Source organism: Protopterus annectens, chromosome 2.part2 (genome assembly GCF_019279795.1).
Source record: "Protopterus annectens isolate FY-2018-M chromosome 2.part2, PAN1.0, whole genome shotgun sequence".
Taxonomy (NCBI): Eukaryota; Metazoa; Chordata; order Ceratodontiformes; family Protopteridae; genus Protopterus; species Protopterus annectens.
This window is the reverse complement of record NC_056730.1, coordinates 1,129,514,498-1,129,530,453: the sequence shown is the minus strand read 5'-3', so window position 1 is coordinate 1,129,530,453 and position 15,956 is coordinate 1,129,514,498. Positions and strand designations below refer to the sequence as shown.

At 41.5% G+C, this 15,956-nt stretch overlaps 1 protein-coding gene across 1 annotated transcript in view; it reads right to left on the bottom strand.

The window, feature by feature from the left end:
- Window positions 1-15,956, bottom strand: part of SMC5 (structural maintenance of chromosomes 5) — a 3,018,525-nt gene that overhangs the window by 1,264,038 nt on the left and 1,738,531 nt on the right. The window contains exon 20 of the mRNA XM_044064368.1: window positions 8,550-8,673. Within this exon, the coding sequence (XP_043920303.1) occupies window positions 8,550-8,673 (124 nt within the window). The remainder of the gene's footprint in view (window positions 1-8,549; window positions 8,674-15,956) is intronic.

Sequence of the window (15,956 nt, the reverse complement as noted above, 5' to 3'; positions counted from 1 at the left end):
CTGGGGGCTGTAGTGAGACCAAAGGGCAGAGCACGAAATTGATACTGACTGGCTCCCAGCCGGAAACATAGATGATCCCTGGATGGCCCCGTCCATTTTTATGTGGTAGCACGCATCCTGGAGATCTACTGAGCGCATCTAATGGTCTTTACCCATAAAGGAGAGTATTGACTGTAGCGTGACCCTCCGGAACTTTGTCTTTTTTACTGACTTGTTTGGTCTGCTGAGGTCTAGAATAGGTCTCCAGTCCCCCGTTTTCTTTGGAACCAAAAAGAATCTTGAGTAAGTTCCAGATCCTCTCTGGTCTGCTGGGACTGGTTGGATGACTCTTTTTTCCAGCAACCTTTGGACCTCTATGGCTGCTTGTTCCCTGTGACTGGGTGGAACGTCTGGGATTTTTTTCACAAGAGGAGGCAGTGTGGCAAAGGGAAATGAGTATCCTCTGGATATGATACTTTTGTACCCAGCTGTCTTTTATTTTTAGCCAGGCATCTGGGTACAAAGAAAGGCATCCCCTGACTGCCTCTAGAGATGGACAGACAGGCCTCCACTTAGGAATGTTGATAGAGCTTCCCAAAGAACTGATCTCTGTCACCCTCATTCTGCGGACCACCTTTGCCACGTGGATGGCGTCTTCCATTACTTCCCCCTCCTCTACCTCTAGGGTGAGTGTCCTGGAAGGATCCTTGAGATTTACGGAACCACATCTTTCCACCCATCCCTTTGGGTAAGGTTTAATCAGGGTAGAAAAACGTACTCCAACAGCAGACAGAGTCCTTCCGTGTTTCTCACTCTTGGTAAGTGTTTCCTTTACTTTTGGTCCAAAAAGGGACGAGCTGTCAAAAGGGGTGTTAACAAAAGGAAGACAAAGGGTTCCGCAAAGGAACACCGTCACATCCAGGAATGTCTCCTAAGGGCAATTCCTGTACCCGCTGCTCTGCTCGGTCCATCAGCTGCATATACCAGACGCATGGAAGAGTTCACAATAGAATTAAGAGTAGAGAGCTGGGAAGTTACCTTGTCTGAAACCCCCACAGCTACTAAACCCTGCAGGGTATATCTTAGTTCCTTCAGGAGATCCCTTTGTAACCTAGTGAAATGTGTGAGATAGTTCAGCGATCGAAGGACAAAAGCCACTGAACTAAACATACGCTTCCCTTACCTGTCCATTATCCTGGAATCCCTATTAGGAGGATGAACAGATGTAGAAATTTCTGATGGTTCCTTCTTGGAGGCCGCTGCCACCACCATGGCATCAACAGGCACTCCTTTAGTTAGAAAGGTTTTGTCTTGAGGGCAAGTTATAAATTTATTAGGCCTCCTGGGAACAGGCTCTATGGTGTCCGGGGACTCCCATGCCCTCCGAGAGAGTAACTCAATCAACTCATCAAAGGGTGGAGACACCCAAGAGGTGGAGGGTTGAGACCCAAAAGCCTTCAGGAGGACTGACTCATCATCAGTAGGATTAAGGGATTTCCAGACACCCCTCTGTTTAAGAATTTCTAAGATATCTGCGAATAAGATATCCTCTGAGGGGGGACCATGGGGACCCTTCTGACTCATCTAAGTCAGTATCTGAAGTGACCGATTCCTGTGGGGAGTCCAGATGCTTCCTCTTGCAAAGTCTCTTCTAGGAACCTCTTCAGTAGGAGCTTCTGGAGTGGTCTTGGAAGAGCATGGCTCACCTGATGCTCAGGGTCTCAACGAGTTAATGGAGCGTGTGCTGTAGAGGTAGATACCGGTGCTTTAAGGGTGGGAACTGCTGGTACTGATGGTGTGGTTGTCGGCATGGACAACACCCTCCTCATGGCCTTGAAGGCCTCTCGGTCCAGACGCAAGAAATCCCCCGGATCCGAGGATACAAGAGATTCTCATGGCACCAGAACAGAGGGCTCCCAGCCGGAGGTCAGAGCCGAGCTCACTCCAGCAGAGGCCCCGAGAGGCAAAGTCGGAACTGACAAGTTGGTCCAACTATCCTCCCCGGACCCAACTGGCAAGTGTCGGCTCCGAGATTCCTCAGTCAGCATCGAAGATATCAGGTTAGTCAGGGTCAACAAACCTAAGGCAGGTGTTGGCCCCATGGGCTCCACGATCATCAGTTCCGATCTCTCTGTCTCCAAAACTTCAAGACAGATCAGAGGAGGAACAGAAGATGGGGTGGGAATTTGTGTCAGCTCTTAAGTCCCAGGGGGTCAGTGCCAATAACATAGGTATCTGCAAATTCACCACACGAACCACATCCAAATCAGAGAGTCTACTCGAGGCCCGAGAAGAATGCGTGGATACTGACTGTAAGATGGGGAATTTCAATGTAAGAGATACCAGATCCAATGTCTGAGACCGGCTCATAACCAAAACAACAATCAGCTCCATTGGCTGTGGAGCCGATGGAGAAGCTTTACTTGATCCGGTTTTTGGAGTTGATGGGTTTTTCCTTGGCTCCGAGGAAATAGAAGACATCTTAGAGTGTTTGTCATGCTTATCCAGTGCCTCTTGGAAAGAGGATTTCAAAAGACCTCTATCCATAAGTTTCCTCTTTTTCTCATGCAACACTCTAGCACTAAGAGTGGCATATTGAACAACTTTCTTGTAAGTGCACCTCACCTAAACAATAGACACAGTCAGTATGCCCATCAGTGATGGACATCTTTTGCCCACATCTTGGGCATTTTTTAAATCCAGACTTGGATTTCTCTTTCTCTTGATGAGACATCCTATCAGTAACAAACAGAGAAAAAAAAACACTCTCTCTCTCTATTATATATGTATGTATGTATATATATATATATATATATATATATGAAAAAATGCTCAAATTTTACTGTCTCTAAGCTATGAATACAATATATATATATCAACACAGCACACTAACTCCTAATAATGCAAGATCTCTAAACAGTGTTAATTACCTTAAACAACTAAGCTAAGTTATATAAATTCTCTAATTATCTAAATATCAATATACTTGCCCTGTAAAAATAAAGGGCTCTAACTCACACCACACAACTATGTAAGAAATATGATAGTGAGAAATTAAAGGTCTAAAAACGCGGCTACTTATCTAACTTATTTAATCTATCTAAATATCTAACAAGTTCGCAAGAATAGACCAAGAGAAAGGCTTAACTACTATAAAAAAGGAAACTTATTACTGAACTATCTAATTTAAGCTTTCTAACAAGTTATAAATAGAAAAAAGTAATAACTTTCACTGGCCAGAGCTGGTGAACATCCGATCAAGTTGTAACGGCAAACTAGATCCGAGGGAAGATCAAGGTGCATCAAGGGATAAGGAGTTGGCCTCGAGCTGGTTGAAGACCTCGAGCTTTTGCAGTTGGCCGAGTCGGAGACGGGGATCAGCTCCAAATCCATCAGTAAGAATGATCGGCAAGACAGAACAACTTCACATCAGTAATTTCCAATAAACAAACGGAGCATTTAGAAAAACTCTGATTAGTTATAATTTTCCTATCTGACTAAAGAACACTGTACTTGATCTAAATTATTATTACAACAGAGCAAAGGCAGTTCTTGGTGAGTCATTTCGGGTATCCACTGCACAGTGCAACTGTGAACAACTGCAACTGGCAACTATAACTGGCTGTTAACTGACTTCAACTGTCTTCAGTAGGCTCTTTTATAGATTAGCTTAACTGTCATAACTGTTCCACTTCTAATTTTCATTTCATATTTTGAAAATCAACCAACAGCTGTTTACTAAAGTATATTCCCGTCTTAAAGCCTCTGACAGTAACACATAGCAACTGTCAACATTCTGATGACATCATCTGTAGATCAGCTGATTCTGAGACGGTCTGCATTTATTAATCTTCACAAATACAAGCAGTTTGAAATGTAAAGGAACACTGTTCAAGTCTTTAAAACATTCTGTACAAACAGATTATAAATCAACATGTAAGAACTTATTTACAATATCATAGCTAGTCATTCTGGCATACAATACACAGGTTAATCTGACATTTATGTACAAAACCTCAACCGGACATGTTAGCACAAATTACAGTGTCTAATTTCTTCACACTCACGAACATGGGGGCCAGTGTTCTACACCCAATGTAATGTCTTTACTTGTCAGATCTGACCATACCGCAATATTACTTGAAATAAATAAATCAAGGGATCCAGTGAAACCACAAACCTTTAGGAAGTATTTCAAAGCTAACCTCTCTCTACTAAACACCTTGACTAAATTCAAAGCACCCCCAAACCTAGTAAACACTATAGCATATGCTGATCTAGTTACAAAATTTCTGTACAGCCATATTGATAGATGTACAGAGCGATTCGTGCCCACTCCTATTAAGAATGACACAAACTCAAAAGGCAAGCCACCCTGGCAGTATCACAATATCAATTGGTTATACAACAAAAGACAAAAATCTTGGCCAAGGGTAGGAGGAACAGTGCCATACATACTAAAAGCCTCCTGACCAATCTAAACTGGCAGTTAAGGAGGTTAATAAATACTTCAAAGGCCAAATCTGAAGAAAAAAAATAGATTTTTAGGTAAAATACAACCACAAAGCTTTCTACAGCTATGTCTATAACCTCAGGGGAAATGCACAACAATTCATGCAACTTATTGTAAATGGCATCACTCACATTGAACTGGAGGGCATTGCCAAACTTTTGAGAGGTTCATCTCAAATTTCTCCCCCCCCCCCGATTATCCAAAAGAAATACCACATACCACAATCCCCCCAAACATTACTAGGGAACAGGTCCCATCAACACTTTTTCCAAGGCCAAAAACACTGCATCAATGGGCCCCGATAACATCCTGGGAGGTTTAATAAATAGCATGAAACATGACCTGTCTGGTCCACTTAAAATCACTTTTCAACTGGAGCCTTCAGTCAGCTTTTGTGCCCAAGAACAGAAGATAGCTACAGTCATTCCCCTGCACAAAGGAGGTCCAACCACTGATCCGGGTAACTACAGGCCCACAAGTTTTACTAGACTCATATGTAAGGCCATGGAAAAAATTATCATGGACATAATAAATGAGGAAATAGGTAACCTGCAAACAATGGACCCATCACAGTTTAGCTTTAAGGGAAGGTCATGCCTATAAAATCTGGTGGACTTTTATGAGAATGTCAACAAAGCAGTGGATGAAGTTAAGACCATGCACAAAGCTTACCTCAACCAGGCCAAGGCTTTTGATACAATACCCCACTCAGGCATTATAAGCAGCTTCACCAATTTATTTATAAACCCTTTTTATCAACCAATGTATAGCAAACCGGCTCACTGATAGGACCCAGAAGGTCAAAATAGGTGAGGCCACCTCCACCAAGAGACCAGTCACTAGCGGAGTCCCTCAGGGCTCTGGACAGGGCCTAGTACATTTTAGCATTTGTTTCTCTGAAATGGAAGCAAATGCTGAAAGTTTATGACTGATTAATTTACAGATGACTGCAAGCTGGGGGTTGTCATCAACTCCCCTACAGACACTAGCATTCTTCAAGAAGGTCCATTGCTGACTAACAAATAGTGCCAAAGCCATGGTCTTAAACACAATGCTAAGAAATGCATAACTGTACCCTCTGGGAAGTTAACCACCACTGCCAATTACCATGTTGATAATAAGTCCCCAAGACTCGACCCAGTGGTCAGGGATTAGAGTATGCATGTACGGAGTAGCCTTATCTTCAACCACCATGTGGCCCACAATAGCTGTACTCTGCCCTTAATCACACAATCATGGAATACAGTGCTCCCTTTGGTATGTACCTGACCAGGCATATGCAGCAACTAGAGCGACCTCAGAGGTTCCTTGCAAAAAGGATACAAGGCGTAACAAACTTGCCTTATGCAGAGCACCTTAAAGCCCTTCCCTCCACTCAGCTGCTTACAGATTGATGAGGGGTGATCTATGCCTGAAAGTCAAGCAGTACCAGAAATACAAGGTCTATGGAGCTGAATTTTGCCTGTGACTTAAACAGAACATGCTGGAGAGACAGACATGTCTCTCTCAGATATTGTCCTTCCTATGTAACAGGCTTCCTAGCCATGTGAAGCTAAGTTCATGCATTACCCAGCTTAAGCACAATCTAGACCAGAGGAAGGGGAATACGAAATTTACTCTGGGCATGGCACCCATGACCCTTGTGGACAAAGATATCTTACAAATGTCTGACTCTCAATGTCCTATTCAGAGGACATCATTATTATTTCAGGAAAACGTCTCTAGGCTTAGAAAGGCACCACCCCAGGTTGTTAGCCTAGTAACAATCTATTAATGTATGTGCCAAATCTATTCTCAACCCTGCATGCTTTTTACTAGGAAAAGTACTCAGCCTTAGTGAGCTAAAAGTACCTTTACCATTGCTGAGTTTGCCATGGGGATTACTATACATGTATTAACATTTCTTCAACTGTTTAGAATATAAACAGGCCATGGGACTAGCGGGGCTACCCTAGTCAACAAAAGAAAATAATTCTGACAACAAACACTTTTTTAAGAAATGAAAAATTCCACTACAGATGCTAAATAAAGAATACACTGTACTGAGTACTCAGTGTATACGTGCGCTCTGGCTAGACCCTTTAATTTCACTAAGCACATGAAAATTACATCTTTGAACACTGCTTGGCTTTTCAGTGTTTCCACCTGTTAAGGATATCAGAAGGTATTCCACACTAGACAAACAGCAGCAATTAGTAACTAATTTGGGTACTTATTAAAAAATCAGTTGGGGGGAGTACTGGTCGGTCTTTGCCACAAAGTTGCTCTTAGAGGTGGTTAAATTAAATAAAGGTGGCATGGCCATTTGACCATTCTTTCCAGCCAAATGCTTATTTTGATAAAATGTACCTTGACTGAATGGCCTACATCTAAATGGAATGTATTTTGTTTAGATTAATATTTGTGTACGTATGCATTTATTTATATTTGTTTACCGGAGTAGTGCACTGATCAATTCTGACCAATTTCAGGCTCAGCCCTGCTAAAAATATAAAACATTTCCAAACAAAAAAGGCAGAAATGCAAGCAACAACAGAGAAATGCTGATTAATTACATAGAAAAACTACATATTAAAAAAGGGAACGTGTTGTTGTTGTGTCTTTCGGCTTTTCCCGGTTAGGGGTCGCCACAGTGGAACTCCGGTCCGTTAATGATTGGTAATTGATTTTTACGTGCCGAGTTACCAGCCCTGACGCACAACCTTCAACAAAGGTACGCCCATTCACGCAGGTCTCCAAAGGGAACGCGTAAGGTACAATATTCAGAAAAGTTTCTAAAATGGATCAGCCTTCAGTAAATCCATGAGAAAAAACTGGAAAGGAGACATATATAGTTAGCCAGGGAGAATTAAAGCAACAACAATATCAGCAAAAGTAAAAACTATGTCAAATTTGCTAAAACCTATATGAAATTAGTGTGGTTTTCATCTTTCTCTGCTGTTCTATGAACCTGGAGTTGGCATGTACAAGTTTGGGGGGAGAGTGGCTTGCTCTCCCTGCAAAAACAAGACGCCTGCCAAGGTTTGCTGAAAGCAGTTTTAGCAAACAGAATAATCCAACAGGGGTCTGTGATGATTTTATGAATATTTCTGTGAGTCAAGAGTATTAATTCAGTGAAACAAGTTCACAATGACATTTAAGTGAACCTGAAATAAATATTTTTTTTGCAGAGGAATAACCTACCTGCACTCTCCATGTAAGGAGAGAACCCCCCTCCCCCCAAAAAGTATATACATAAGCTCCTAGATAGCACAGCAGTGGGTAAAAGGGCCAACTCCAGGTTCAATGAAAGCCGCCTTCAGTGAATTTGTTTTACAGTATTGAGTCAAGCAGAAAAGAGTTTATTGTTGTACTCCTGCTGGTAGAGTGATAGCCTGTCACTGTTAGATCTCGGTATAAGTTAGATTTTTGTAATAAATTGGGAAAAGTACATCAAAAATTAGAGAAAGTAGAAAGCAATGAGGTCCAATCCTACTCCAGCTATACTCAATTAAGTTGAAATGCAGTTCAACTGAAAACTACTCTAGACATTCAAGTATTCAAGGAGCTTAAAAACTACCAAAAGCTGGTTTCATGTAGGCCAAAATATTTTTGGAGGATGACTTTGGTGTCATACAAAATCAAAGGCCTTTGTAAAATCAAAGAAGTGTTATTTTAATCTCCATGTTTCCTTTAATAGTTCAGATTTTTTTCTGTTTACATCTTAATGTTTCTTTCTCCAAAAGGATTCTTGTCATCCTGATCTGTGAAGAAGCTCAGATATCTCTAGGCAGTTTACCTCGGACTTATCTAAAATTAGACCTCTTGCAGCAAGAAAAAATTGAAAACTACAATCAATTTTTTCTATCACAAGAGGAGAGTTTTAATTATTTATATGCAGCTAGGATTACTACTTTTCCTGATAAAAAACTTTTGTTTACAAAAGTGAAAGTAAAAGCTAAAAGCAACAGTGAAGTAATGTCTGCCTAGCAAGTCCACAAAGCATCTTCTGTTTTCTAGTTTAGTTTTCCAGTCATTAATTCCAGAAACAGCAGCATGAACTTTCAGACAAACTTACCCGGATTAACTGTTTCAGGTCACAGACAAGTTTAGCTTTTTGAATATTAACGTCTCTAATCTTGGCATTTGCATTTTGCTCCTCATCTTGCAGATTGATGGCATCTTGCTCCATCTGTTTCAAACTAAACAAGAAAATAAGGTAGATTACAATGAGGGACATTTTCAGAACAAAGCACATTTTTGGAATGTCACACCTCTATAGTAGCCTACGCACATCCTTGCATTCCAGATTAGTTTCTGAAAAATCAACTTAAAAAGCATCAGATACAAATGTAAATTTGTGAATAAAAACTATGAGACTGTGCAAATAACATTATCAATAAGAATTATTCTTTATAGTGATATATCAGTGAACTCAGTCTTTCCATGAATGCTATAATACATTAATTCACACATAGTAAAAATATAAATAAAAAATGTTTTCTGTCAAACTTTCAACAACAAGTGATCATATCTTGGAAACTGTTCAAGCTAGACATACAATGTTAGAATAGTTTTGTTAACCAGATGTGATGATGTGAGGTAGTCCCAGCTGTGCCAGGGGAGTATGGCAGTGCATGTGTAACACATGCCAACATAGCTAGCTGGAGTTTTGTAAAGAATTATACATCATTTGAATAGGTCCATAGGTTCATACTAGGCTATCTGCCCTAGGGCATTTATAAGCCTAGCCAGAGTGTGTTTGGCTTTCGCCACCCATTTTAAATTAATTTTGCTATGCCCTTTTTCGAGGTTAGTATACTGTGCCTCTGTCTAACAGTGACACAGAAGTGATACCCAGAGTAAACCTACGATCTGCCATCCACTCATCAAGATTCTTCTTGAAGAGAGTCAATGAGGGACTCTGCCTAACCTGGACTGGGATTTTATTCCAGAGTGAAGGGAGCCTCTGGGTTATGAATCTGTCCCTCCAGCATGTCCTATTTATTTCAGTGCTGAGGTTCAAGTCTCTCGAGCGCGTAGCTCGATGGGATTTGGATTTTCTGAGGTGCAGCATGTCCATTAATTCCAGGTTGGACATGGTTTTATATGTCAGGCACAGATCGCCTCTGAGCAGGCGGTATGCCACAGTATGCATCTGTTTGAGCCCTTTGATCCTCTTGGTGAGGTACTTTTGGGGTCTTTCCAGTTGCTGCAGGTGTCTGGTAAGGTACATCCCAAAAGGGGTATTGTACTCAATTATGGGCCTGATGAGGGATGAGTAAAGAGGCACGATGACCTCCCCTGATCTAGATGTGAATCCCTTCATGATTAGGTGGGCTATATAAAATGTTTTTCTAACCACTTTGGCCACGTGGCTGTCAAATGAGAGATTGCTATCAACTTGGGTCCCCAGGTCCCTAATTACTTCTTCTGTACTTAATGGATTACCACCTATGTGGTAATTTGTGGGCACTTTGTTTTTGCCAAAGGGGATGACTATACACTTTTTGGCGTTTAGCTTGAGGCCATGGATCTGGCACCAGTTGTCTGTTTCTATGAGGCCCTTTTGGAGGATGCTTGTGTCGGCTGGAGAGTCTATTATGGTGCCCAATTTACAGTCATCTGCGAACTTGGTCAGCCACAGTCCTTCCGTGTTGGCCTGTACCTCCGAGAAATATATACCGAACAAGGGAGGTCCCAGGACTGAGCCTTGTGGGACGCCACTTGCAACTGGTTTGGAGTCTGACATGGCTCCAGCAATTCTAACCATGTGGGTTCTGTCCTTGAGCCAGTTTGCAACCCATCTAGTGACATAGGGAGTTTATATTTAAGCTGCTGAGCTTATCTATAATGCCCGAGTGGGGTATTGTATCGAAGGCTTTTGCGAGGTCCAGGTAGGCTGTGTGGACCACCTTCCCCTCATCAATAGCCTTGGTGACTGTTTCAAAGAAATCAACCAGGTTTAAGAGGCAAGATCTGCCCTTAACAAAGCCGAACTGGGTAGGATCCAGTGTCTGTAGGTCCCCAATATCTTTATTTATGAGGTCCATGATGATCCTTTCCATAGCTTTGCAGACCAAGCTAGTCAGGCTTATGGGGCGATAGTTTCTAGGATCCGTTGAGGCACCACCTTTGTGGAGAGGGACCACTGTTGCTGTATGCCACTCTTTGGGTACATATCCTGTAGTAAGGCTGAGATTGAACAGTAGTTTTATGTTTGGGTTTAGCTCTTCTTGGAGTTCATGTATGACGCAGCCCGGGACACCGTCTGGTCCCATTGATGCTGTGTTTTTTGCTTTGGAGAGGGCGGCTCTTACCTGAGCATCTGAGATGTCAGGGGGGCAGCACTCTGCTGGGATAGATATTTGCCCTTTTGGTGGGGAGGGGGGAAGTTTGTGCTGAACCTGTCAGCTAGGATGTTGGCAATGTCTGTGGGTTTGGTGTATTTTTTGTCATTTTGGACTAATTCTGAGCATATCTGGGAATTCCCACCCAGGTTCCTAACATAACTAAAGAAAGCCTTGTGATTATCCTTAGTGTCCTGTGCAATTTTTCTCTCGAAGCTGGCCTTAGACGATTTTATGAGTGCCCGTAGTTTTTTGCTAATACTGATCAGAGATGCCTTCCCTTTTTGGGATTTTGCTCTATCATGTAGTAGCTTCCTCCTTCTATTGTAGTTTGTTTATGGCTGGGGTCCACCAGACAGGACATCTGCCTTTGGAGGATTGGGTCTTGGTTTCATTTGGGATTGCATGATCCATGCATTCCTGAAGGAGTTCATAGAATGCGTTTATAAAGGATTCTGTGGTCTGGGCCGTATTTTCCACAGGCCTGGGGGCATTGAAGGATTCCACCTCGGTTTTGAGGAGCGTGAAATTTGCTTTAGAGAAGTTTTTCACTGTGGTTTTCTGGGCAGGGGGTGGGGTCGGGATGTGAATATCCAGTGAGATTAGTTTATGGTCTGATCTTACCAGTGAGGGATACACTTCTGGTCTGGAGCATAGAGTCCCCATGTTGGTGATGATCAGGTCCAGTATGTTTTCCCCTCTTGTGGGAGTGGTAACAAGTTGTTCCATAGCATTTGAGTTTATAAATTCTAGGAACCTTTGGGCTAGGGTGTTGGAGCTAGAGTAATGCTCCCAGTCTATGTTTGGGTAGTTGAAGTCGCCCAATATAATGGTGTTTGGAGAGACCTTCATATTTTCCAGTGTTCTCAGGAAGGCCGAGTGGGGTTCCTGGGTTTGGGAGGGTGGTCTGTAGCAGGCTATAAACTGGAAGGCAGTTTTACCCACAGTTAGTTGCACATGGATAGTCTCTGATGCTTCGTGCTGTGCCACCAACCTGGAGGTGTGGGTATCTTTGACGAATATTGATACTCCCCCTACTTTTGTGGTTCGGTCCAAGTTTTGGGACCAAAAAGCATGGTATGAAGTAGAACCTGTAGTGCTGGAGTGCTCTCGGGAGCCTTGAACCAGGTTTCTGTTACTGCACAGATATTGATGTTCTCCATGCTAAGGAGAGTTTCGAGTGCGTCCATCTTGAGGTTTAGACTTCTGGCGTTGAGTAGCATTACTCAGTTTCTTATCCCTTGTGATACCTATGGAGGTGGGTTTGTCTTTTAAGCCTTGCCTAAAAAAGGCACTATGGGGGTAGCAAGAGCCTTTGCCAATATCCGAAAGCCCAGAGGTGACAGGTGCAAGCCATCCCTAGCGAATCATCATGGCTTGTCGAGCATGTCATCCCAGGCTGACAGGCATTAGATCCCCTTTGAATGACACCAATACTTAAGCCAATTGTTGAAATTGATCATCTTGTCTTCGTATTGTGGCATCATTCTTGGTGAGGGTAAGATGCTACTCAAGGTCAGGGTCATACCGGCCTGGGCTACATGCTCAGAGAGCTCCTCTATGTCTCTTTTCATGTAGTCCAGGGAGGTACGTCTTAGGTCATTCATATCAGCATCGACAATGATGGAGTCATATTTGTACTTGCCTTGGAGTGACCTGAGTGCTTGTGTTATGTGGCGGATCCTAGCGCCCGACAGGCAGCTTACCATGACCTTCTCCTTGTTCAGCCTGGTGAGCGGGACGTCAGTGTGCCTGATGATAGAGTCACCTATTACAAGTGTATCAGGTGTGTTGTTTAGCCTTAAGGGCTGTGACTGTACGGCACACTGGCTTTGTGAGCAATGTGTTGCACGTGTTTTGTTTTGGGGTAGCGGTTGCTTGGGTGTCTGCTTTGGAGGTCTCTGCTGCTTAGGCAGATTTTTATTTAGAGCCTCCGAGTATGTTTTTGTGTGTTTATGTGTTTGGTTTGCTGTCCTGGCAGGTCTATGTGAGACTGGAATTGTATTGTAAATGAATATCAAACTGATTTGTACAGATGCTTGTGTTAAAAATGTAGTCGTAAATTTGTTTGTGTTAAAAATGTATCAAAAGCAGAAAAAAATAAAGATACGTGTATATCACACTGTATTGTTGCAACTGATGAAATGTATATATTTTAAGAGAGGATTCTGGAAGGGAATGTGTTAAGCTCAGCCCAGCTAACCTTAAGAAAAATATCCTGAAATTAAATGATTTGGTGTAGACCATAAAGATTTTATCTCACAGGTCTGAATGCAGCCAGAGACGTAATGCCTATGAAAAGCCTGGTCTGGAATCCTGCTCTATTGTCCTTACAGTTTCCAGATGCTGTAACCAGATGCAGTAATAAAACTCATTTAAGTTGTGTGTGTATTGTGGCACATCAGTGCCAGATCCTGGCTCAGTTTCTAGTCAGAGGGTAGTGTGGGAACCAGAGAGTCAGATGACCAGATGTGATTTCAATTGTGTAGCCAGCACTGAAATTTTATTTGAATACTAGTGAGAGATGTGAGGTGTGCAGTCTGTTTCTGGACCTGACAAGACACTCATCCACTTTCATCTTGCCTTGCTTTAGTAAGTAACTATGGAACAGTAATTCTTTAGTCAGTTAAAAAATATAGTGAGATTAGCTATATTTTTTTCTGCATCTGTCCAAGGCTTTCCATCTATGTTTTTTTTTATATTTCCTCTGATTGAAACTCTGGTACTTATTGTAAATTGGTATTCAGTATTTTCATGTTTTTTTAATTACTTTATTAAATATATCTAAACCATTCATTGTGGTTGTTTTTTTATACATTATTTAACCTTTAAGAGTACTAGCATTTATTTAGTGGCACTGTGGTTCCACGTTCCTGAAAGTCTTGCTGCTTGGTTAAACACTACCATTTGTATAAGTATTAATTTTACTAACTGTAATTGGGTAAACCTGAGAGCCTTAACGTAGCTTGGTTTGGGTGTTCTGGTGGCAGCAAATCTACCTTATAGTCTGGGTGGAGGTGGCAGTGCAGCCAAGCTGTGCCTGCCTTTCCCAGGGTGTGTGTGTGTGCGTGTGTGTGTGTGTGAACGTGCATGAAAAATCAAATAAAGTGTGTGTGTGAGACCGCTTCTTTGAACAGGGACACAGAGCACTGATTTCACAGACAGGGTGGTGGAGGATTTGGCTTGGAACACCCAGCTAAGGACTCAGCTCTGTAGTGGTCAGTGGGGAGTCTTATTTAGGGCCTGGAGAAAAAGCCCAGGACTGGAGTGTGCACTTTCTGTGTGCTCTTAAGGGAAATTGGACTTAGTGCAGAGGGCTGCATCTGAAAATGTATTAAGTACATAAGGAAATATTGTATATTTTCATAATTCCAAATGCACCAAAACGAACACTGTAGTCAGTAGGATGAAGGACCAAAGAAGGCAGTCTTTGAAATGATTTTTTATTCACACACAAAAACACCATACATTTCTACATAAAACATGACTGAGCGCTTTCATCCCCTGTCAGGGACTTCATCAGAATCAATTAAAACACACAGCAAACACCCTTATATACTAATAAATTAATTAACCTACTTCCAAAAAATGAAGTTTTAAAGGTATCAAGTGTATACACTATCACTCCTAAATTAAACTAGTTAAAATCACTTTCATTTAATACAAAAACTTTATCCAAATATAACTATCATATGAATTAATTGTTTAAAACAATTACAAAATGTAATAAAATGTTATTAAATAATAGCCCTCTTGTTTAGTATGGGCATCAAAGAGATATTTTCATTTAATTCTGGACTACGAGTAGCATGTAACTTAATTTGCCATCTTAACTGTCTGTCTTCAATCTGTGATCTAAAATCACCTCCTCTAGGGTTGGAACACAAATGTGGGAGATGCATGCAGTGTAAGTACATTATAGATGCTAAAGAAATTATTCTAGAAAAAGGGCTAGAGTCAAAAGTATTATTTGTGAAGGGGAATTGTCAAATGACAGATTTGATTTACTTAGCTAAATGTGTGGGGTGCCCCACATTTTATGTGGGCAAAATGGAGAGATGTCTAAGAGACAGAATTTATGAGCACTAATACCAAACAACAACAGGTAACCACAATAATGGGGTCTACTTCTTTTGACCTAACTTTCATTTGCCTGACACTTCATTTGCCTGACACTTCATTTGCCTGACACTTCATTTGCCTGACAAGTATTATTAGCAAGAAAATGGAATATGCCCCCTTCCCCACTGCAGTGCGACCCTGGAGTTAGAATATATAGTTAGGGGGGTGTGGGGGGCAAAGCCCCCCACTTCATTTCATATGATATTGTTAACTTTTGATGTAATATTCGCCCCCCACACCACCCGTTGTGGGGGGCTGTGCCCCCCACACCCCCCCTAACTATATATAACTATAACTATATATTCTAACTCCAGGGTCGCACTGCAGTGGGGAAGGGGGCATATTCCATTTTCTTGCTAATAATACTTGTCAGGCAAATGAAGTGTCAGGCAAATTAAATTTCAGTCATTTGGTTTCTGGCAAATGAGTGTCAGGCAAATGAAAGTTAGGTCAAAAGAAGTAGACCCCAATAATGCCCTGTTTAAACACTCTGACATGCCCTTGTTTTAGGAAGTTTGAATTTGGTATTACAGAATGTGTTTTACCCAACCCTAGAGGAGGTGATTTTAGATCACAGATTGAAGACAGAGTTAAGATGGCAATTTAAGTTACATGCTACTCGGATTAAATGAATATATCTCCTTGATGCCCATACTAAACAAGAGGGCTATTATTTAGCAACATTTTATTACCTTTTATAATTGTTTTAAACAATTAATTCATATGATAGTTATATTTGGATAAAGTTTTTGTACTAAATTACAGTGATTTTTAACTTGGTTAAGTTAGGAGTAATGGTGTATACACTTGGTGCCTTTAAAACTTTATTTTTTGGAAATAGGTTAATTAGTATACAAGGGTGTTTGCTGTGTGTTAAAACTGATTCTAATGAAGTCCCTGACGGGGGATAAAACCCCTCAGTCACGTTTTATGTAGAAATTTATGGTGTTTTTGTGTGTGAATAAAAAAGTTTTAAAGACAGCCTTTTTCGGTCCTTCGTCCTACTGACTACA